The sequence below is a fragment of the Parasteatoda tepidariorum genome, chromosome 6 (assembly GCF_982258835.1).
Source record: "Parasteatoda tepidariorum strain Cologne lab strain chromosome 6, Ptep-v5.0, whole genome shotgun sequence".
NCBI classification, from domain to species: domain Eukaryota; kingdom Metazoa; phylum Arthropoda; class Arachnida; order Araneae; family Theridiidae; genus Parasteatoda; species Parasteatoda tepidariorum.
Genome location: NC_141760.1, coordinates 76,599,729 through 76,626,452, shown reverse-complemented (window position 1 = coordinate 76,626,452; position 26,724 = coordinate 76,599,729). Strand labels below are relative to the sequence as shown.

The window sequence follows — 26,724 nt, the reverse complement described above, 5'->3', positions numbered from 1 at the left end:
GGATGATTGCTTTTTTATATGTATGAATAAATACAATACAAAGTGTTGAAGAAATCGGAGTAAAAGAATGATTTAAATCATCAAAACCCACAACTTTAAAAACAACAATTCACAAATAGAAATAAAGAAAAAATAAAACTCATAAATATTTGTCTTATAAGACAAATTAGTTGATTTAAGATTGTTTTAATACTTAATTAGCATGAATTGATTTTAATAAGGTTTTTGCTCATTAATATTAATTTGTTATGTAAACAAGTTTAGCCATTTTTTTTAAATATACTGAAACGCCAATTAATCCATGTATTTTTTATCAAAACTTATTATTATGGGTGTTGCAAACAATTGAATATACAGAAAAAAAATAATAGCTTAAAATATATACTCCCAACAAAATAGAATCTGCCTGAAACCATAATATCTGATTCTTGAGGTATTTCACCATGAATATTTGCTACAACTTTCATGAGGTTTTTGAATTCAACTTTTATCATATTATCGTGAAACCAAGATTAAAAGGAATAACGGTTTAAATTGGCAATATATTAAGTTTATGTATTAAGGTTTAACTATATTAATATTCTAGACGTACGCTTCTAAATTTCTAACAGGGTACAAAAACGTGTAGTTTAGTATTATTTAAACCTGTTTCATCTATATTGAACTTATTATTGATGAGTTCTCATTGAGTCTATTTCCTAAAGCTGGAATCCGTGCCTACAGAATACTTTCAGTACCAAATCAATGCATGTGAAGCAAAATAAGTTTAACTTTTAATTTGTTTATTCATGAAAACTAAGTTGTAAACAAAAAAGCTCATTTTTTGAAAAATAATCGCTTGTATTTTAAATTCAATGTGAAAAAAAAGGTTGATGTAACAAAACACACCTTTACGTTTAATAAAGCGACTAGCGAATTCAAATGAACTTACATGAACGGGAAATTTTTTAAGAATGATTTTAAAGACTTTTTTTTTTACATACTACTACCAACTTTATATAAACTTTTAAATTTTAAGCACAATAAGCAGCTTTTAACAATATTTTATAGTGTTTTATTAGTTAAATTTTTGTGACATCATTGTTTTCTTAATACAATTGCCATTGAAACGTAGTCAACTCAACTTGCATTTAAAAATTTATGACTTTAAATAAAATTAAAAAAATTGGAAAGATATTACTCTAAACATATTATTTTCCCCATGGTAGGTTACCATGCATAACTATTTTTTATCTGAGATAGTAGAGATAAAAATACATATATATATATTTAATTATAAGTAGCTCTTTAAATACCCTATAGTTTAAGATGTATAGGTTTGTTGTAATTAGTTTGAAGAATGATAATACTATTATGCATACTTTCGGGTAGATATTTTTGATACACTTAATGTAACTTTTTTATAATTTAAAAATATGTAATTAAATAATATAATATCTAAGAAATGCATATTTCAAATTGATTTCTAAGCTGAAAATTAATCAATCAATTATTGCAGGAATAAACACAACAGGCTTTCTGGAATTAAAACATCCTTCTAGTTTAAACACCAAAATTTCCAAAGAAAAACATTCCTGAAGAAACAAATGAAACAAAGAACAAAAGAAACAGATTAAGACAAAAGTTTATCGACAACATATTGGATAAAATAAAATTGAATGATTTCAAAGCGTTCGAAAAATCAAGTTGGAATTGCAAATAATTTTTCAAGCTTTCTTTAAGATGTAAAAAAAGTGCACACGTTTATGTTTAAATTTCATGTTTTATATTCAAATGTTTGCTAGTCAAGAAGAAATGTCGATGAGAGAAGATAGAATATAGCTAACAGCAAAAACAAACAAGGAAATAACATTCTTCCCTTCAAAATAGGCTCAGAGTTATTTTCGTTTCTCGAAGTAAACGGCTGGCGATTATAGATTTCCGTTATTGTGCGAGCCTAGTCATTCCACGCGTTTGGAGCTTCAAAGCTCAGTTATGTCGCGCCAATCTGACAGGTATCTACTTACGCCAAAAGAAAACAATGTATGCAGAATCAAATCTTTTTCTTCATTGTTTCTCGGAAAATTTTATTTTTTTCGGAGATACTATGATAGATTTTTTTTTATTCTTATCATAGGAGAAGTTGCATTTTCTCATTAGATTTTTATAGTTTACCCAGCCATAATTTATTTGATTTTTTTTTATCCAAGGAATGGTTCGAAAATGTTTATTTTATTTATAAAATAAGGAAAGGAAATATGATCAAATATTTAATGGAAAACTTTAACTTTTTGGAATAAGAAATCGAGAAATAACCTTCGAAGAACTCCAAGTCTTTTTCATAGTATATTCCATGAATGATGAATTTTTAAACAGAGAAATTAAACAGGAAATTTTAAAAAGAAATAAGAGTGAGGAAGGAATGGTTACCAATATTTTTGAAGTTTAGTAATAACTGATACACTTAAAGAAATTCATACTGAAGAAGATTTCAGGAGCAAAAACTCTTGTTGGATATATTTATTTGCCGTATAACAGTGGAATTTTGATGTCATGAGTAGTTGTTGATATTTTGCAGTTCAGGAATAACCAGTACACTTCCTTTACAGAAATTCATAGGAACAAAGATTCAAGGAGCGAAAACTATTGTTGAATATATAATAGGGGGACTGGAAAGTAATGTCGTTTCGTTACATTTGATATTTGTTATCAAGATTTTATTTTTAATCAATAATGAATTCGCCCTCGTCAGCAACAACTTTTCAATGCCGGATCCAAAATGAATCGAAATGGATCAAAAAGAATTATTGGTTTTAAGACCAACGATGCACTGAAACGACATTAATTTCCGGTTCCCCTAATACGTATTTGAAGTGGAATTTTGATAACTCGAGAGTTATTAATTTTTTAATCCCGCGTACTTCAATTAATTAAGATTAGAAAGACTACGAAAATCTCAGATATTAAAGGATAAGGTATGTATCTATCTAGAAAGTATCAGCCTATGTCATAAAGAAAATGTCTACGTGCCCTTATTTTTTGAAAGGATAGGTTTACAAGACTTCATAACCCCATTAAGAACCGTATTAGCTGAAAAACATGGGTAACGTTAGTGCACAATTGATCTTCATTCACGATTTCTTATGACCAATTCTAGATTTTTCATGATTTTTTAAATTTATTTCTGATGTTCAATAATACAATACTACAGTTCATTGACCTAATCATCTACTCTTTCAAAGAGATCTTACTTTGACAAAGAAAGTCATTTGAATCCCTATAAACAGAGGTATTTGTGAAAACAGCTTAAAAATTGTTCAGCTTAGAATCACGAAAGTTAGTATTAATACATCAATACCATATTTGGGGCATTTTCTTCGGACTAATTGTTTCGCTTCGTCAAAATTTTTTTTAGCTGTATCATGCAACGCTTCATTAGATTTTTTTTCTTCCTAAAACCAGCCAAGATACGCCGAAAATTATTGATAAACTGCTTCAGCGTTCTTAATTAATCTCTTCTAATCTTAAAATATTCAGAGCTCTTAATCTTAAAATATTAAAATCTAACTAATATTATGTTTAGTTCATTTTTAAAATCTTTTCTTCTAATATGTAAATAATTCTTAGCAAGATTAAAATTTAATTGAAAAATTATTATTTTTTATTATTTATTTTTCTATTTTAGTCAATTGGAACTTAAACCACTTGTTAAGTGCCAAGTACAGTTATTTTAGTATTCGAAAGGTAGTGGTTGAACGAAACTTATAACTGTTTAAAATTAAATTATAAAGCACAAAAAAAGAATATAGATTGATAATTTAGAAATTTCACCGTATAAGGAAATTTAATTTAGATGTATCATGTTAAAATGGCAAAATGAATTTTTTTTAAAATTTCGCTGCCGTTAATTTTGACACTCAGGCAATTCCATCTATGAACCTGTATCCGATAACTCGCCAAGCTACATTTACATTTAATAACTTTAATCCAGGTCTAATTTTGTTTCTTATGTAGGTGAAAACCTTTTATCTACAACTATGATAACTTTCGAAATAAAAACTAAGCTATACTAATGCACCATGAGAGGTTTAATTTCACGTTGTCAAGTGACATACCAGAGAAATTGAAAAAAGAAATGTAAATATAAAATAAGATGACTAATTGCTAGATTTTTAAAATTTTAATCTAGTTAGAAAAAATACAATTATTGTGTTTGAATAGGTTTTAAGAATAAAAAGTAATAATAATAAAAGTGAAATTGATTTTTTTATCCAGCTAAACATGTTTACTATAGACTTGACTTAATTTAGTGATCTTGTTTGAACTTTTGATTTATATTTACATAGACAACTTATTATGAAACACTTTGATTTCACTACTTTGAGTACGCACATAATTGTACCCGCAGTTGCAAAGAATACCAGTATTGGATTACGATTTTATCATTTTATCATTCAACCAACCAGTTGAAGTAAGTTATGTTAAGTTAAAAGCATAAAAATTTAATTTTTTTATATATTTAAACTCTGTATTGCATAGTTTTTAGGCTTAAGACTTAATGCGTAAGATAAATAATATCATTTATTATAAGCCTATCAAAATATATTTAAGGAACACTAATTTAGAACATACCTTAGACAAAGTAAGTATATTTTGACTATAATGAAAATAGCATCACTTTTGAAAGCGTTTCTTGATATAGCATATTACAAGAAAATCGGTTTAGTGGCAAACATATTGTTAAAACATTGCACCATTATAAGTTGTGAATAGATAAAAATCTTCATAAGGTGAAAAATTAGGCCAAGCTAGAGTATCTTGTAATAAAATTTAAGAAGAATGATAATGTAGCTCAATTCATCATCTTATTAAGATGACAACAAATTTGAAAGATCTTATGTTTCAATACTTAACAAAAGTGCAAACAAAGTAAATTAAAAAAAATGAAATTTACCTTTCATTTGGAAAACAAAATACAAAAAGTTTTTAAAGGACAATTAGTATGTCATTCAATAATATTTGCAAGAATTTGAGCTTATTACTTGTTCAATGTATTTTAAAAACTTTAAAACTCAACAAAAAATTCAAATTTGTGACCACATTCTTGCTAGAATAAACATGGTTCGATTAGAACCAAAAATGGTTAAAACCGGTTAAAAATTAACTTTCCATCTTCATCTCCCCTATTTAATCCGAGACTTCTTAAATACTTTAATCAATCTTAATCTTACATTGGTTTATGCTAATAAACATCATAATTGCTCTGAATTCCTTTTGTAGAAGCAGAGGTCTACCAAATGATAAATTTGTTATTTCAAGTATATTCAAATAACCTTCGATTATTTTCCTCGGTTCGTTGAAAAAAGGAATTTCTGTTCGGTGGAATTTATCATCATATCCGACATGTCTCTAAAATATGTTAATGTATTGTTTCAGAAATGTGGAATACATCAGCTTCAAGGAATACTTAAAATAACGCAGGCTGTTGGAATTTAAAACAATGCAAGAGTTTCTCCCAAAGGGGTTTTCTTTGTTTTGTATAAATTCCTCGTAGTTTAGTTTCGACAGTCATCCTCATAGCATGTTTGATTTTTCATCCCGTGTTTCTAAATGCATTCAGAATTCAAAACTTTTGCTTCCCGAATTGAATTTACTTTTGGTTTATGTATATTTGTTTTCCTGGCGTTGTGGTTTAATTCCTAGGATTGATTCTAATAAATATATAAGAGCAATCCAAAACTCCCTTTTTTGTCAGATGTATTCAAATCACATCCACACACACACATTTATATTTTAAAACATAAATTGTGTAACATCAAGTATAATATATCTAAAATTACAGAAAAAGCATCTAGAATATAAATTTTTTAAATGATGATAGCAAAAAGTAGTAAAATTTCATTTAAAGCTATACAGTTTCAAATTATATCGGGTTGTTCTACATAAGATGGACAATCTAAAATTATAATTTTGTTCAATTTTTTAATGAATATAAATAAAAAGGGATTTTTTTAATTCACTTTTGAGTATCTAATATTTTGGAGTGTTCGCTAATATTCGCAAAATATTTTCAAAAATATATTAGTTAATTTCATAAGACATGTGGCAAACGTAATATGCATCAAGTGCATATTATGTTAGCCACATGACGCTCTAACCCAATAAAATGCAAATGCATCAGTGAAAGAATAGTAATTATTGAGATAATTCACATAAAGAATTGTATTGTAAGTAAAATTATGAAATAACTAAAATATAATATTTCTCACAAGAAATATATAAGATTTCTCAGTGCAATCAACTGTTGTCCATAGTTATCTTCAGCAAATGCGGCCCTTTGGCTGTTAGATTTGCAGCTTAATATGCCCATTGTTTATCAGGAGATCAACTCTGATTAATGTAGATAAGTACTTAACGAAACTGGCGCAAATAAATTAATTTAACTAATTAATTCATTAACCAATGATATTGTTACTTACTAAAGATAAACAGATTTTTTCATCATCTCTCATTGAAAATTCCAGACTATAAACATAAAATAGAAAAAGCGTTCAAGTTATATGACGAATTTGAACTCGCCTGTCACAAAATTGAAGCTAATGGTTGATCACCCCTGCTTTAGTCTTGAAATATTCCTTCATCCTAAGTTTTTATTTAAAATATATTCGAACACGTGCGCTCTATTTGAACACGTGCCCCCTCACAAGCACGTGCCCTCTATTCTGATACACGAGAATGCGCAAAAGGCTCAAGCGATCTGTGTTGTATTTTTCTCAATAAAATACGGGTGTATTGATTTTTAAATTTAGAAAAGCTTCATAGAAATGAAAAAAAATGAAAATTAATATTAATTTCATATCATGATTAAAACGTGCTATTTTCTTAATGTGTATAGAAATAAATAAACAATTTTAGTAACAAGTCTTTTTTTTGGCATTTCACATTACATTAAATTAAATGACATAAACCATAATTAGTGATTAACTGCTCATACTTTGAACATTTATTCATTTACCTGTTTTTGAAGTAATATTAGGAGATACGGTATTTCGTGTACCATATTTTGAAAGTAATATTATATTCCGGTATAGTCGTTCAATTTCTTTATGTTTTTGACCTTTATGTTTTTTCTTTATGTTTTCTTTATGTTATTTCTTTATGTTATCTTCTTCTCTACTCCTATGTCCTCAAAGAGAGTTAGAAATACAACTAGCATTAAGGCTGGTAAGAAGTGAATTACTGCAACATTAATATGTTATAAATGAAAAAAAAAACATTTCATTTAACATTTATAATTGATAATAATGCAAATATACTGTCATAAAAAATAAGGGCGTACGTGTGCGCTCAGTATCTAAGAAACTATGAAAGCTCCCAAACTCAAATTATGAAAATCATCCAAAAACTACAAGGCCCGATGCATGATCTTCTATTATCACACGAAAGTGTACGAAAGAATTATATATAATTGGTATGATCGTGATTTTCAGTTTCTCTACAGTGTGTATGCAACAGCTACAAGCCAGTTATGTCCAACATGCTTGTTAAAGAAGGAAAATAAAGTGAACATAAATGATTTATAAATATTCTGGTAAGAATACAAATATTCTATTAATAATATAACACACACACACATATATATATATATATACAGCAACACTCAATTTAAATATATTTATGTATTTACCCTGGATTTTTCTCTCAGACAGTAAATTTGTAGAAAACAATCAAAGGAATTCAGTCGAAACAAATCTATTTGCTACTTTTATTCCATAGACAAGCATTTTATATTCCGGAGGAATACATTTTAAATGGCCCACGTTTATGGCCAAAGGGAATAAATCTGAAACGATATACTGACTGGGAGAAGAAAAAAAGAAAAAAAAATGTATTTCATTTCAACGTTTTTCTTTTGTTTATATCTGTTTTGTGACAGTTGCGATTAGGAAGTGTTATTGTAGGCGACATCGCACTTTTTTTTTTCTTCCTTCTCCAATTTTCGCGAATGTTTACGAAAAAGCGCTCTGTTGTTGTCATTTAGATATGAGAATGTGAAAAGTAGATAGGAATAAATACTTTTTCTTCCAATTCTGAACTGGCAGTTCATTCTGTTTTTATTTATTTTTGTTTTTAAATGTCCTTTAAAATGACAAATTACGTATGTTGTTCTATCAACAAAAATGTTATTAATATTTCGATCTATATGACAGTCACTTAAAAATAACGTATTTAAATCAAGAATGGTGTTTTGAAAATCATCGTTGAATCTCTAAGGACTTTAAACAAATCCTTTTCTAAACAAGTATTTGCTTGTTATATCAGACAAAATATATTACAGCTTTCGTTATTATTCGCACAGTAAAAAATAGTTATTTAATTTGCAAAAACTTGCTGCATTTTGTTATTTAATTCTGACAACGCTGTCAAATTGTATTTATATAATATTCTTTTGTTAAAAGCTATTTCCTCGAAGTACTAAAATTCATTCTATTTATGTAAATACCTTATAAAATACTGTATATAATACTGAAACCAACCCATTTAATTATTTTAACTACCATATATGGGACTTACCATATATAGTTTAACTACTATATATGGGAAAAATTACTTTAATTTTTCCGTCAATATGGACTACTTTATATGGGACAAATAAATAGTCTTCACCAATCCTCATCATCAATCCTCATCATCATTGGCATGACAGCCCGAGACGGGCACTGGCCCTCCCAGGAATTTTCTTGCATCCTTATTTGTATTCAGCAACGGTTCTTTAATTTTTACAGTTCAGTACGAGGTAGTCTTAGTCAACAAGATCAACTCTCTGTGTTAGGTTTATCCCCCTAGTAGATTACCGAATGGCAAAGTCTTAAAAGTCCTTTTAGATGTCAGTAATCACATTATATGCCATCCAATATTTTCCTCCGAAGTTTGATATATTCAGTAATGTTATGTTTTGTATAAAAGCGAAAAAGTGCATCGTTAAAACTCATTCTATTTTGTCCTTTAAACTGGAAAAAACTTAGATTCGATTCCAAGGCATATAGAAATGCATATCTTATAAATACTTTACATAGTAGAGTCTTAGTTCTGAATCTAAAAGCACCAGACCTAATTAGTCTCTGGAGCACTAAAAAGCAGCTGCTGGCCTTAATATTACTTCATTGGACCACTGGCCCTATCTCATTATTAGTGTTAACCTCTGACTTTATTAAAATTTATGCAGCCCAATTTCCTGGTCGGAAAGTACAAAACTAACAATATTGTTAATTATACACCACCAATATCGTTTCAAATTGCACTAAAACTATCATATGATTTGCGAACTACAACGCTCTTTCATTAAACAACAGCTGCTAGACAAAGGTCAAAGATTCGGTTTTTATTCGCATGCTGATGTGCGTCCATTGACTATGATTTCTTCATATACGAATTTTTTTTTTCTTCATAAAATTTCTTTGCATAAAATTTTTCATAAAAGACAGAAATTAATTTTTAAACGATCTTCCTATGAGTGTGTGAGTTTTTAAATAATCTCACTCATCTATATTCTCCAAATATTTAGAAAAATTACTTCTTAACTCATTCAAATATCATTATTTCAAAATTTTTTAACTCTTTTATCTATTTTTTCTCACTGTTTTGCGTGCACTGTCGACACTGAAAAAGCCATTTTTGCTAGTGCTAGCCATTTTAGTGAAATAATGCGTCATTAAGAATTTCAGTTTACATTCTTGAAAGTGTTTAGGAGCTGAAACAAATATTTGTTATCTGCAATAGAAATTGTGGATAAGGGACGTAAAAGGAGTCCTCATTAAATTTTAGTTTTTAGAAATTTTATTCTATATGCGTTGCGCTAACTTTCTCATTTAAAGGTAAACAAAAGTTCCGACAAGAAGTTCGTAAATTTTTATTTTATACGATTATATGGCACATTCAAAGAATTTTTTTTATCAACTTCAAGCTAATCTGATAAAATAAAGATTTCATAAGAAATAAAACAATTCTAACAAACGAAAGTCACATAAAAGAAAAGAAAAATAGACAACTTCAAATCTTCCTGTTTTGTTTTCATTTCAAAAAAATAAAATTATGGTTGTAGATAGAAGAAATGAACCTTCAAACCCCGAGATAGGGGCTTTACTGTATTCTTAAGTGACTTCATTTCCCCAGGATATTTGCACAGATAGAGGAAATTTAAGATTTCTGTTGGCTTTGAAATTTAATTCAAAATAACTGAAATCATATATATATATATATATATATATATATATATATATATATATATATATATATATATATATATATATATATATATATATATATATAGTTTCGACATACTATATTCTCTGTTTGAATAATTAAACTTCAATTTTTTTTTAGTGTTTAGTTTTAAATTTAAATTTCTTCTTTATTTCATCTTGTTCCAACTTTGCATATAGATGACGCCACAAAAACGATTTTCACTTGATTTTTAAACAATATATTGAATCATTCAGCAAGATTAACGCTTCCCAAGTACAATACGGATGTTTGTTGTTCTTATGTTTTTTTCATAATAAGTTTTTTTTTTCTTTTTTGGAGTGTTTTTATTTCCTGAATTGTTTCATTTTTGCTAAAAGAGAATCTTTGCAGTGTGAATAGTCAAATTTATTGAATGACAAATGCAATTATGTTAGATTATCTCTTGCGAAAGCTCTAATCTAGTTTTAATGTTATTCAAACTTTTTTCAATATGTGTAATTAAAAATATACATATATAAGCAATATACAGAGAAATTTCATTTCAATACTTCGGCTGTTTGATCATTTTTGATCAATTATTCGTAATCTTATCATCTAATGTTAAAGTTCTGAACTTGAAAAAGGTTATATAAAACAAATTGACATTGTCTAGAATAGTAGATTAGAATGATAAATAGTTAACCTTTCATTGAGAGGTTTATCACTTTATCTGAGGTAAATGAAAGATTCGTTAGAGGTAAAGACTTGTGTGAGAGAAAATGAAGAATATCCTTACGGCGAATTTTCTAAATAGGATTGAATTTATTACTTTATAATACTTTCCTGAAACTAAATATAAAAATAATCAACGTCCGTTCAACAAGTCAGAAATTCTTCACATTTACATAAAAAAGAACAATATTAAGGTAACAACATGATTTTGTTGAAACACAATTTAGACATTAGCTATCTAATGCTTTTTTTTAATAGAATATGTATGACTTTACCTTAGATTTCAACAGCATGGATTTATTTTTCAAGCAAATTGCATAGCAGTCTAGTTTGAAAGCATTACAAAAAACAATCATCAATAACTTAATATGGAGATAATTGCAAAATGAAACTGCTCAATATTTAAGTCATGCAACTCACGAATTATTGATAACCAAGTAATCATTAAACTCGGTTAACTGTAACTTGAAATATTTATTTTTTTATAAAGCAAAGCAAATGAAAGACCTTTTCATAATTGCTGGTGTGTCTTTACTTTTCTGCTTTATTTATTTGTTAGTTAGTAGTGGAAAACGTAGCTGTTCTACTGCTCTAAAACGAAACATTAGCATAAGCCAGTACAAGGTACTTAGTGCGGGAATGTTGATGTGCTCTCAAGCACGCAATGCCCGCATTTGAAGTATAAGCACCATGTGTACTGGTCACTGGGATATTTGAAATAATCGATTATTAGAGGGCAAAAGTCCATAGTTTATTATGTTTTGGGCAAATTATATTTGTAACTGCCTTTTATGTTTTGTGTACTTTGCGGAGGGAAGTTTAATAATGTTTGCCACCGGAAATTTAGATTAATGATAAAAATATTGTGAAAATTTAGCTACAATTACAAAACCAATTGATGGTCATAATCAATGCATTGCACTAAAGTTGTGGAATATATTATAAGAAGAAAAGGATTTTTGTGCAAAAATGAGATACTGAGCTATGCATTTTTTTAAATTGTTATTTAGTTACAAAAGCGTACTAGTGAAGTTGAAAGAAAACATAATCACAAAAGAAATATTAAAAGAGATTTGTAAGATAAAGATAACTGATGTTACATTATTAATTATATGCTAAAAGAAAAATTGTTTTTGATTAATCAGAAAAATTCAAAAATATCACTCCATGAAATTTGCAAATAAAAATTCTTGTAACTAAGATACGTTCTGTTATTGATTAGTCACTGGTCCACGGAACCAGTAGCTAAAAGATATAACTACTCTGTACACATTTTCGCAGGACTGTTTACATGCACCTATTAGATTTTATTTTCTTTAAGGCAAAGGTAATACAATAGGGTGAATTCAAATGAAAAAAATTACAATACTAATAATAGAAAATGTTCAAAGTTCTGATGAAAATGATATTTTCTGACAATCACAAAAACTACAGCACGAAAAAAAAAATCATAAAAACAAAACAGTTTTCCACCCCTTTTTATTGCCTGTTGGTCCGGGGATGCACTAATAATTATACAGGGTTATCCGTAATTCCCCCCGGGGTTTCGAAGCGCTATAGTAAGAATGCGAAGACGAATATGGCAAAAAAGAACATATGAAATTATTCCCAAAGTATTCAAGTTTTAATTTAAGCAGTTGCCGGTAGATGGCAGTGACATGTACCACTGAAGCCAGTTGTAGTAAAGAAAAATGGCGTTTACAGGCGGAGGGAATTATGAGTAACCCTGTATTATGATAGTACGAGTCAAATTTCCGTTCCACCATGTTTTCTTTAGACAAAAACATAAAAATTTATATTTATTGAAAGATACCCAAAAGGGTCAATAAAATTATTTTACGATAAAATATAAAGTAAGAATCACTAATTAATGTTGCATATAGTTACTAATTCTATATTAAAATGAGTTGGAAATCAAACATACACGTAACACCCAGATAATAAAATGACCTAACCGAGATAGGCTTAACAGAACGGAGGCAGAAAAAATATAGAATAAAATCCCTTGATACTGTTAACAAATATTTAAAAATCAAAATATAATTATTTTTATTACACAACAAAAAACTACATAACTTTACGGTAACCTTTCTTTGTGGTTGATGTATTACAACGTCAGACTTCCAGTAATTTTCGATTGTAAACAATTTGCTCGCGTTATTCAAAGCTAGCTAATATCTGTGTTTTCTGAAGAAAAATAATTCTAGTTAGGTGTGAATAAAAAAGAGCTTGGTGTAAGCTTATTCCGATATAATCGTTTAGGTTTAAATTACTCCCTTTAAACTATATTTGAATGTTTAACTTAGTGTTAACCTGAGTTAAATTATCAATTCGAATATTTTTTGGGCTGGATAATATCTTATGCACAGTGGCATTTCACTACAGTTTTTACAGTGTAATGGCAAAGGTAAATACAGCAAAAATATTTTAATAAAATTCATAAAGATAGCTGTATAAAATTAGAATTGATTTTCGTTTTAGCGTAAAATCTCCTCTAAAGATTTAATGTTTTTTAAAAAAAAAAAAAAAACAAAAAAAAAAAACCCTTATATGTTTATTTAATAAGCTCACTAATTAATTACAATACGCTAAAAGTTCTATTTTATAATAAAGTTTTTGCTGACAAAACTTTTTAGTTATGTTTACTTTACATTTTGGAACAGCACATACTTCGAACGGTTAAGTTTACTTTATTGAAACTTTTTTCCTGAATTAATAACAATGATAAAGATTGCGGAGTTAAAAATTCATAAACGTGTTTATAATATAATTAGGTTATACATTTTTCAGTTATACAGGTGTTTACTTATACATTTTTCATCACTCTATAGAGTAACAAATATTGACGTTACTACAAACTTCTTAAAAAGATTGAATAACAAAACACAGATTTTATAAAAAGAATAAACGCTATTTTATAATGGAGGGTATTAAAAAAACAATTTCAAGAAAAAAACACTAAACTTTACGACCTTTAAGGATATAAGTAAATTTCATTTTGTTTCTTTCATGTATAACAAAATCAGCATACATTATTACTGATTTTATCGCCATAAGGCGCCGCACGAGAGTAATAACACTAAGCCAAATTGAGAAAATTCTTAAAATTTCGATCTTTAAGTTGCATTATTATCAAAATGCCCTCGAGATAAATAAAAACTTTTAAAATACATATTGTTTTTAGAATAATTGCAACATTATGCATAATATGTATTTTTATTCTCTTCTTCTTGTGTTTAAAACGATTACTAATACTTTATTTTGCAATTACTTTTAAGCGATAAGGTAACAAAAAAAACACATTTTAACTAGATTTTATAGTTTATTCTCAAGAGTTTATAATACCTTTCCAAAAGCAACAAAGTTAATCCTAAGTGATAAATAAAATTTACTTTGAATAGTTAATAGATGAAAAAAAAATCAGATTTTGAAAGCAATTATTATTTGATTCGAAAATTATGCTGAATTTTTTATAATACTTCACTTTTGAAACAATGTTGTTACAAAAAAAAAAAAAAAAAAATTTGTCAGCTTAACTGGGTATTCTTATTCTCCAATGCTTAAACATGTGAAGAATAGAATTTTAATAAATTTTGAACACTTCTCAATACATTGAAATCAAAACTATTTGAATTAGTAATAATTTCGAATTATTCGAGTTATTTGAATTTGAAAGAGAAGCTAAAATACATCGAATTACTCCAAATTCAAACAAACAAAAATATACAAAGAGGCAAAATAATAATATACAATGTTATATTTTATGATTTCAGTTGCAATACTTACTTTGCCTTTAATATAAGAGTAAATTTAAGAGTAAATTAAAATAATTTATTTTTACATTTATCTAAGATTATAAATAATTAATTAAATGATAAACTCATAAACACTTGTTATATATTGAGGTTTTGGGACAATTTAATGAAAAGCCATCTTTGTGGCTAAAAACATTACGATTTCATGATAGGAAATAAGATGCTTCCGTGTATTTTACAGTTATCAAGTAAAAAGTTTCAAAATATGCTTTGTATGTATCTAGAAACAAAACTAAGAACTAGATTGATGTAATAATGCTACTGTTTATGCCGACCAGGTGGCCGAGTGGTTAGCGTGCCTGACTGCGGAGCCGATGGTTGCGGGTTCGAATCCCGCTCAGGGCGTGGATGTTTCTGTCTCTCTTTCTGTGTTCTATGTCCTTACTCCTTTGTGTATGAATGTGACCCACCCTATAAACGGGTTTGTGGTTGCGTAACGCGGGTCGCCCACGTCACACAACCACGGCTGCTCCACCGCCGTGACTTCGCCTGAGGTACCCATTGGTTAACGAGAAGAGAGTAGCAGTCCTGGCATGGGACTGGCATTAGGCCAATGGGACAATACATCCCAAGTGCCGGCCATTAAAAAAAAATGCATTTTGCTAGTTTTTGTAAATAGGGAGAAAAATTATGATGAAAAGCATCGCGATTTCTTTTTTGGAATAATATATATATATAATATATATATATATATATATATATATATATATATATATATATATATATATATATATATATATATATATATATATATATATATATATATATATATTTGTGTGTGTGTGTGCGTGTGTTTTCGTGTATTTAACTGTTATCAACTGGAAATTTTAGAATATCTATAATACTAGAAACCCAACTAAGAATTTTTTTCGGAATAATTTCTTTAAAGAGATTAGATGTTTAACTTTTATCAAGTGAAAAATTTAGAAAATTGAAGCGGATATATCTCTAGAAATAAAACTAAGGACTAGTTTGATGTATAAATGCAATTTTAAGTTAAAATGTATTTTTTTACTGTCATATCTCTTGCCTTTTGAAACGAAAGTAGGAAAATTATTTAAATGAATTCAAAAATCAATAAAAGTTTCTAATTTGCTAAGTGCCATTCTTCGTATTTATTAAATAAATTGTTAAATGAATTGTAATGAGAAACAAAATATTGTTATGATCTGAATCAATATTTGAGTTTACAGAATACAGATTTGAGTTTATTGCTCGAGTTGAACAAATGACTTAATTTGAACGTACATTTTAAGCAATAAAAAGCCAATAATTTTTATAGTCACTCTTGAATACTATCAAGAACAAAAAATTCTAAAAAAAATAATTTCTGAACAATAATATAGTTAAAGGTAGTAACCATAAAAAATTACAGAAGACTGAACTAGAATGATAATAAGGGTCAAATCAATTTTGCATATTATTTTATTACTTGACGAATTAAAGAAATATATTTTAAAAATATTCTTCATTGAATTATAATAATTTTTAAATAAGTCAGTTGCATAGCAACAGTATTTAGATCAGATTGTCAAAATTAACAGAATCTTGAGGAGCATTGAATAGTAATCTAAACGTAACGTTTTTCCTAAGAAAAGAAAATATGAATAAGTAGATTGGTTTCTAGGTAATACCATGACGATAATCGTCCGTATATAAAAGAATAAAATGGAGTCATGGATAAAAAAATATCATGAGTCATTTTCAAACATCAACGTGAAACTGACTACACTTACCTGAAGTTAATTCATCGTGGTAGTCAGCATTTTCATGCTTACCTGAAACATGCAAAAAATATCGTTAGAATAAAAAAATAAATGTAAAAATAAGTAAGTACGAAAGTAAGTTAGAGTGAAAATATATAAATATGTAAAAAAAGTAAGTAGTAAGTTTGCAAATATTTACACTTACTGAGATTGCTATCTGCTCTACAATCAAAATGCTAAATGCTGCACTACTTGCACATAATATCTTTGTCAAAACATCTTAAACTTATCTTATACATATTTTTTAATGTTTTCTATATTTTAATATAATAGATGGTTTAAAAAATTTTGGTCGATAAAGGTAAATTCGTTTTATTCCATTTTATTTTGCCTTATTTTTCAGTGCTTCAGCAGATAATGAAAACGGACGATACGAAAAATAGACTACATGTAATGACTAAATGCTTCAGTTATCTTTCAATGTTCAATAATATTAAATTTTAGAATGTATTCAATAATTAAATAGTTTAGAAAGTCAAAATAAATCTTAGCCAAAAAAAAAGCGATCTATTTTGTTTTTTGTCTTTTCTTACATTGCTTTAGTATATAATGTTATAGGCGATGAGAAAACAAACTTCAGGCAAATGAATCGTTTTTTTTTATTTTATGGCAGAAAATTTTGTAGGATTTAAATCATTAAATTTCTAATATAGAAGTACCATTTTTAAGCTCCTTTTAACTCATAACAACAAAGACTATTTTTTGAAAGAAATGTAAATACGGGTCTTCATTGAGTTTATACCTATTTCGTTCATTATATTGATTTGCATCTGACCATTTCCCTAATCTAATTATCTATGTTTTTTGACCAAAGGTTTATTTAGGGTTTCAACAACTATTGCCCGCATTGCAACTATTGCTCACTCTATAAACGTTGTCAATTAAAAGAATCTTTTGAACCATTATTAACACATATTTAGCCATTTCCTAAAGTTCCAATTAAACTAAGTCTTTGTTTCCTTCATATACAATATTTATCACAAATGCTGATATATTTTTAATCATTATATATTTTAATAATTTTAATATTACGCAATTGTTTACATTTGTTCGCTCCCACACTATGAATAAGCTCAACTTGAGATATTTTATAAAAAATTAAAAAAGTTAGTGTAAAGCATAACAGTTTTAGGTGACATTAACCCCTAACAAGATAATAACAAAATAATTATTCGTGACATTTCACTTTCAAATTAATTTTTAAGTTATCCGATTAGTTTCGAAAAGTCTATTGTTAAAATTTAATTCGAAATTTTAAAGAAAACAAATAAATTTTTTGTTACGTGAAAAAACTTGTAAAGCTAGCAAAATAAATTATTATTGTTTATTATTCTAAGTGACATAGGTAAAGATAAGACATTTTTTACATATACGCTAAACACTGTTAAAAAAAATTATATTCCCTAAAACAACATTCTTTTGAGGCTTTTGTTTAGGAGGCTATCAACTATGTTTTGAACAATTATTTCAAAAGAAAGTGCTCATATTACTAAGTTAAGGATCAATGTAGCAAAAAAATACAAATTTTCAAATATTTCTTGAATTATCTTTGCGAAAAAACATGCATAAATAATTAAATTCCAATTTTTTTTCTTTTAGACTGTAGTTTAAGGCACTATAATCATAAACGCTCATGAAAAATTTTAGACAATTATTTTAAAAACAACATGAGATATCATGTTTCAGATAGTATAAAATGTGAAAAAATCTTATTTTTTGAGATAAATACATTTAAAGATTTAAGAATTTTAGTCTATACCCTGTTATCACATTGCACAAAAACTGCTATTACTTTGTAAATATTTAGAGCACAAACAAAACTTATGTATTTTTAGAAATCCACAAATACTGGGATTCTTAATTTAACTCAATTTCGAAAATTTTGCCCAAAATCGTGGTTTTGCACTAGTACTACCTAAAGTTGCTTATTGCTCCAAAAAATAAAGTCCCAGTATTATTTCCCTTTTAATACGGAGAAAAAAATTCTTGTACATTTACCGTATTATATGGTATTGGTATTTCGGTAAAGAAAAGCATGCTTCTTGTTAATAAAACCGAAATATTAAACGCATTCATTTGGTAATTGTTTCCTTCATATGTTAAAGATTGACCAAAATGCTTGGTTTTATTAATCATAGTCTTTATAAGAGAGTATTCATTAAAAAGAACTGTAAAATAACTTACTAAATATCATAATAATGACTGAATGGTTTTTATGTCATGATCTAAGGTATCAAGATTAACGTATTATACCTATATTGTACGACATTTACCAATTTTTATCACATTTCATAAAACTATATTTTAATGTTAATGTTAACCAAGATCATTATCAAATTGCTACGGCATAAATTTGTGAGCAATTAGGTGTACTCATAGAGTCAGAAATAATATAAATTTTACCATATTCGTGCAGTTTGGATCACATTTTTATTTCTCAGTGAGCAACACACTTTTAATTCATAGACAAAGATGTAACAATAAAAATCATGTATGTATAAAATTCTTAAGCCACAAACTTACATAAATATTTAAATTGAAAAAAAAATTTTATTGATTAGATTTGATCCTAATTTCAGATGAGGTAAAGAGTCTACGATAAGCTTCATTGAAATTAATCTTGATCTCTCAGATTAAAACTATAAATAATCAGCTAAATATGTCAATCGTTTTTTTAAGACACATAATTATGTTTCGATATCTAAAAATTCGTATGTTGGCCATTAAAAATACTTTATTTTTAATAAGTATCCTAAATTTAACATTGCATTAGTTGAACAGTTTTGTTGCATTACAAAGTTTCTAAAATAAAATTTCTAATATTCTAGAGTTGTATATGTAAAAAATTGAAGTATTTAGCAAAATATAGTAAGTTTTTTTTATCTTCTGACAGTATGAATTGATTTTGTTAAAGAGAATAAATCTGGTTCGTAAGTAATATTAGACATCAAGGAAAATAGTATTTAATCTTAAACAAAGTATCATTTACAAATTTACCATGAAACTAATTGAACAACCCAGTATACATGCAAATAAACATTAGAGCAGTTACAAGCAAAAAAAATGTAGTTTGTTTTATTATTATGAGATGCAATCCTAAGATTTTATTTTATTTTTCTTCTAATAATCTATATTTTAACAATCATTCAGTGTATGTTAAAAGCTATTATATAAAAGATTATCCCAAATAACCAAATTAAAAAAATGCTTATTTTACAATATTTTTCAATACATATTTTTGTTCTTTTCTAATTTTTGAGAAGACTTACATATATTTTTAATATTAAATTGTATACCTTTTAAACATGTTTAAAAGAAACTTAAAATCAATTGCATTCTTATAATATCAATAATGCAATTTTCTATCTCAAAATCTCTTTTCTAATTTCGTTGATGAAAAATCAGTGTTAAATTAATTTATTTTAATTATTATCAAAAAATATTAAAATCTTAGAAATATTTGATTTTTTTAACAAATGAGAATGTCCCATGCTATAGATAACTATATATTACTCAGTGTTATTCAAACCGTACTTTTGTTTCTTCAGATTTCTTCGGAAGCTTTACGGATGTGTTTATGCTAGTATTTTATATCAATTTATTTAAGTCGAAAGAAAATAGCATGTCTGTCAGGTGGTATTGTGCAAGGAATAAAAAATATCAAAAGTTAAATTCGTGACAAGAATTTCAAATTTAGCAAAAGTATCATTATTATTTCTAGGGTGAATGAAATGGATAGGAAATGTCTTTTACCAATGAACGATAGCAAAAGAAAAACAAAAGACAAAGTCATTGAAAAATAGTTTTCCTAAGGATGAAATAAATCAGTCTTTGTTTCAAAGCACGCGAAGGTGTCATAGAATGTGGAAACAGGAAGCTCGCCTATTCAAAAGAGATTCACTGCTCCTTTCCTTAAAAAGACACAGTGTCGCCGTTTAATATGTCAGACTTGCGTTGACTTAGTAGAAGGTTGTGAGTGATGGGACTTGCAAAGAAGCATCAACCTGAGAATAAATCTACTTAGGATTAATTCCACCCTGTTGGGAAAACTTGAAGGATTTCACCTGCATAATGATGAGATGGTTTTTGATAATAGCCTAGTTTAAGGTGTTGGTGAAGAGTTTCCTGCTTTTAGGTTTTACATGTTGTATACAAGACGAATAATTCAAAAATGTCATTTCGCATGAAAATTATAATCATGAGAATAATTTACTTCATCGTTCCATGTAGGTGTTCAATGTTGATAAAATAATGTATTTCTATAACTTTTGACAAGAATTAATGTTTTAAAACATGATTTTCAATTTAATTGATTAATTTTTTATCCAAATTTAACACTCAGAAAAATTTAAATATTTCTAAAATTCTTCAGTTCTTTCAGAAGGTTTGCTGCTGATATTTATTATATTGCTTGAACTAAACAATATATTTGCTTCTTGTAAATGTATATAATTACATTATACATTAAAGTTAATTTAAACTTTTTTATGCAGGCGTGGATAAAGTTTTTTCTATGTACTTTTTTTTATTTTTTCAAGTATTTAACTTTCTGCAAGTCGGAAAAACAATTTGCAGTCACGTAGCATATTAACTTATTATAATGATTACATGAGCAACTATTAATTGCAGTAGTAATCGATAATCAAAATCCATAAAAAGTCTCAACGTTGAAATTTAATATGACTGAATTGATTGCAGAAAATTATTATAAATAGGATTTTCAGCAAAGAAACATCAACCTGAGGATAAATCGATTTTGGAATAATTCCACCTTTTTGGTACAATTGAACAATTTCTTCTGCGTTATAGTGATATGGGTTCTGTTTATAGTTAAGTTTAAGAGTAGTTTTGGGTAAAGCAGGTTTTACTGGAAAAATATTTAAAAAAAATTAATTTCTTATGATAATTACAATCATGAGAAAAATTTACTTAATTAAAGCTTCTGTGTTCATTTAGCCATTTGAAATGGTTTTTAATAAATACTATATTTGCATGTATCAACATTTAAAATAGCATTTTGAATTTATCCAAATTTATTTTCTAAAAATTAAAATTTATAGGTTTTATTATTATTAAATTTATTATTTATAGGTTTTATTAAATATTATTTCACTCTTAGTTATTTTATTTCTATTATTTTTATTTTAAAACCTATCTTATTTAAGATTTAGTAAAAGAAATTAGGATATTTGGTAGTCTTGAACGAAATATAATAATTTAATACAATATCTTTATCTGCAGAATAATTTTATACTGTGGAAATTAAGCAAAGCAGAAAAAAATAAAAGGAAAATTTAAAAATATGATCATTTTTTTGCTATACTCAATTGAGGTATGTGTATTACTCTACCTAGAGAAACATGGATATTTGAATATAAATTAAATGTTTTTATAGATATTTTTTTAAACATTAGAATAAATAAATTGATAAATATCATCAAAGCTCAAAGTAACAGTTATTTTAATTGTATATTTTATTTTGACTATCTCATATTTAATTATGTGCAAAGCAAATAAAATCTAGATTTATTAAAAATTTCCCGTCATCTCCTGTCAATGCCACGAGGCCTCACACATTTAATTTTACAGTTATTAAAATCGGTTTAACTATTGTAGAATTTATTACAGTATTTACTCTGAATCTCTCTGGAGTATAGTTGCGTAATGAAGTTACCAAGGCAGATTATGATGACTCTTTTGATTCATTAAGGAAGTTATTGCAAATAGAATCAGTATTATGCAATGTATAAAATCAATTAAAATGCAACAAACACCAAAAATTCAGCAAGGAAGAAAAAGGAAATCAGATAATTACAGACAAAATAAAGAGGTGGGAAAGAAGCGTTTACAAATTCAAACAATACTACGAAAACTAAACGTATTTCCTATGATTTCATTTTTTAAAGGCGTAATAGTGTTAAAAGATAATACGTTCTGATAATACCAAAACATTTAAAAGTTACGGTTAGATATTAAGTGTCCTAATTCTTTTTGAAGTATAAAATTAAGCAAAAGAATTTCAAAACATTTATTTGAAACTTCATAAAGAGTCGGCCAAGAATCATATATCTCTTTAAGTTTTCATGAAAGAGAGAGAAGTAGAATTTATCAAAAAATTTAACGAAGTAGAAACAACACTGAAAAGAATAAAAAATAAAAATAATAAACGGGTATTTTTTGTCAGGAAAACGGTTTGAAGATGTTTCGTTGACAAAACTTTTTTCTCCATTTTTTACCCTTATCTCAAACCTATTAAAACCGTTTGTAGAAATTCTAGTTTTTGCCATGCAGTTTTGCATGCAGTAATATAACATTACTATTTCACCAATCATTTTACAATCATTTTTATACTTGTTCTTACTTTTTAGTGATTACTTCATGGTTTTGAACATCATGAAAACAAAACTTCCATTCGAATTTATCGTCAAATTGACACAATATTGTAGTGAAGCTCTTACTGTCAAATTTTCTTCATAATAAAACACTTGAGCCGCAGTGACTTACGGGACAGAGTGCGTGCTTTTCAATAAAATGACCCAGGCTGAGATTACTGAGAAGAGTGGTCGATGCAAATTCTTCTGGCATAAAATATTCACAATATAATGCAATACAGATTTACTCGTTATTGTAACTTTAGCAGAAAAAACTTGTTCTTAAAAGGTAAAAGTTGCAGCAGATTTATTATTGTTGTAAAAAATTGCTTTGTTACGATAAAAAACTAGTCTCATTTCGGAGTTTCTAGCCATTTTTAAGGAATAACTTCTTGCATAGTAAAACACCATTGAGGCTACGGATTTACTTCATAAATTTTACGGTTTTGCCAAGAATTTTACGGTATAACTAACCAAGCTGCCGGTTTAAAACCGTTACTTTTATGAGATTCCTGTTTTTTGCAGAATAATGCATTAACTCTTTAAACAATATTTTTAAACAATACTTATTTGTGATGGAAATTCAAAAAAAAAGTATTTTCTGAGATATCTATTAGTTAGGCAGTAATGATTTCAAGTGCTGATAAAATAATTTAAATGTCAGAAAACTCTAAGTTTTATTACTTCACTATCACTATATGAAATCTTTGCTATTGACTGTCCGTACTCTTGTATTACTTTTGGCATAGTTGCCTATGAATGAAAAATCAGCTCTTACTCCATGCTGAATTCTTCATATTTCTCTACAGAGTTACTAATATTTATTCAAACATTATCTTAAGGTAATTTCTTCTTACCATAGATTCCCTTCAGATAATATTTACATCATAGAAAATTCATCATGCAGTCAAACATTCCATACATATTTATATATACCATATAACTAATATATTGCTATATTTATGTAGGTTATTATGGAAAATTTAAGAAATAATTAGAGAAGTAACAAATTAATGTTAATAAGTATGTACTGTTTATAACATGTTATAAATAAACATGTTTGCATTAATGCCAGTTCATTTCTATTTCTATATCATCTATAAAACATTTGTTGTCTGTTCTGAAATAGATAGTTCTGAAGTTCTTCTAGAAAACTATGTTCGTCGTATGAATAATTGAATGTTCTATAATCCGGATTAGCTCTTTTTCAGTAAATAAAGAGATACATTCATTTTATTCGAAAAGAAAATGCAATACCAGTAAAAAATAAACGGTAAATACGGCAATCTTTAGCAGCATAGCTATACACCAAATTTACTGCCGATGAAAATTTTCTAGGTCCGAGGTTTATTTGTATTCTATTGAACAAAAAAAATCGTAAGTACTTTCTGCACGGATTAAAACTTTTTTATCAATATCTGTGTTTCGATTCCGATTTCCTTGCTCTATATTACTCATTTTCGTTTGTAATGTCACTTAATTACACGAACTTTTGTCTATGCATCAAATGCCTTTGTAGTAAAATTTTTGAAGTGAATTATACTCCGTTCAACCTAAAGTTCGCACTAGAGAGAAAAGCAAAGGAACCAGATTACAGCCGTTGTCATGGAAGTTTGATTTCTCTTTAAATTGGTTTGGTGCACGAAGTAGCAAAAAGAAGGAAGAAAATGGTCAATACAGGCGTTAAAGAAGACAAAACGCTATTTTTTTTATTCACTGAGAATTTTACTGAAATTTTTATCAAAATACCGATGAGAACAAGATTTTTTTTAGAGCATATAGAAATAAACTGATTTATTATTATGCTTTTTAAAAAATCAGATTTTCTTATTAATATTTTTAACTAAGCGAAACAAATTTTAAATGAAGCAAAATATTGTAATTAAAAAGTTAATATTTTTTTATTAAATCTAGAAAATTTTTCTATACATTTTTTTCGTTGACTTATGTATATTAATTTAGCCCACATTGGTGTTTTGAAGGAGAGGGAAAAGTCATCATAAGCATGAAATCGAACGTTTTCATTGATCATGATTTTTTTTTAAATTTTACTGTTGGTTTTTTTTAATATATTTTTTTGGATATGTTTTTTTAAATTATATATACATTTTTTTACTTCTAATGGCAAAGAAAAATAGTCTTTATAAGATTAGCATAGAACAGGAATGAAAAGGTCATGATAAGAGAAAAAAGTCAATGTCCCATCAACAGATGTCCAGCACTCCCGTATTTCTTCACCTCGGAGACCCCAGCAAGAGCCGTGCATCCCAGTAAATGGCTCCTGTTCACGATTTCGTCTCTTCCACAAAGTGGGCAATAAGAACTCATGGAAATGCCAATTCGGTGAAGGTGGTTCGCTAGGCAGTCACGGTCTACCACGAGTCAGAATTCCACAACAGCCTTTTCACGGGGCTTTTCTGAAATATTTTGCTCTAAGTTTTTCCTCCAACTTCTTGAAGAAACACGAGAAGTGAGCAAGGCTTTCCAATTTTTGTCGTATCAGATTTTTGATATAAATTTTCGTGGAATGGAAAAAGCTAGAAGTATTTAACTGTTGATTTACTTGAGCGCCCTTCTTATCCAACGTATCTGTTTGTTTGTTGCCGCGAATATCTCAGCGTCCTGGAATCCATTGCCGTGTGATTTGTCGTCCCTCGGTTTTCAGCTTTTCCAGAAAGAACCCTACAATCTAGGTCATTTTTAGAGATGGCTATATCCCTAGAACCGACAGTCTGTAATGTGTCAGATAGGATAAGCACCTAATTATAAAGGTGCCTGGGAACATTATTTATAAAAGTAATTTGTTATTCTGAAATATATTTGCTTTTATGAAATAAAAGAACTTTACTAAAGAAGACAATCTTCACAAACAGTATACCTGTGAAGTTTTAATACCATCCACATGAATACTGCTTGTGTGTTTATCAGCTGCCATTCCCGCCCTCCTAGACTCATTACTCTTTAATCTATCCAGGTGGTGATTAAGTAGTTCATTTAATATTTTAACATTTGAGAGTTCCTTCTGCTAACTATTTGTGGGATCACTCTGCATAGAATTCGATTAGCAAATTATCATGTGGAGAAAATAACAATAATAATATTATTATAAAAATAATATTTTAAAATATCAGAACCTTCCTTTCCTTTTAAGGATCTTTGTGGGTGAAAAGAGGCTTAAGGTAAAAAAATACCACTCCAGTTAGTCTTTCTGATGTTGAAATATTATAAACATTTTTCTACATAAGAGCAACAATTTCTTTTTTTTAATATTGTATTTTAAAAATAATAATAGAAAATGTCTTACTTTGATTTATCTTTCTATGTTTTCTTTTTCAAAAAACAAGAATCAAAATTTTGTGACTTCTCCGAAATTAGTTCAATTCCCATACATTTTATTAGCATAAATTATTTTATTTTTAATATTCTTTCATCAGCCCAAAAACACCAACAACTTCCAGGTTTCTAGACAAGAAAAACTCTTAGGAAAAAATATTGTTATAACCAGTACAAAGCCTATAGATAATACTATTTATATTTTCAAAATTACCAGTATTTTAAAAGGTTGTAAACAGTTTTCCAAACTTTAAAAGTTCTAGTTTCAAGAAGAGCTTACAAACTTGTGATTTGAGAATGAAGAACCTATGTCTGGAAAAATAATTATTATTTTGGAAACTGGCTCCAAATTTTTATTGGTGAATAATCCTTTTAATTCTAGTTGTGTTTTTCACATTAGAGGTTATCAAACGAAACAAAAAAATGCGATGTAGTTCAAATAATAGCACAAGAAATTTTTTTGGATTATTATACTGTCAGAATAAAAATATTGAAACGACGGTG

The 26,724-nt window shown here is 27.5% G+C and overlaps 1 protein-coding gene across 2 annotated transcripts in view; it reads right to left on the bottom strand.

Annotated features, from left to right (window-relative positions):
* LOC107452561 (uncharacterized) overlaps positions 1–26,724 on the bottom strand; it is a 314,006-nt gene that overhangs the window by 196,014 nt on the left and 91,268 nt on the right. The window contains exon 2 of one of the 2 annotated variants that reach the window (XM_016069065.5): positions 16,487–16,528. The exons of the other annotated variant lie outside the window; for it this stretch is intronic. Coding sequence (XP_015924551.1) covers positions 16,487–16,528 — 42 coding nt within the window. The remainder of the gene's footprint in view (positions 1–16,486; positions 16,529–26,724) is intronic. 2 annotated transcript variants of the gene reach the window in all.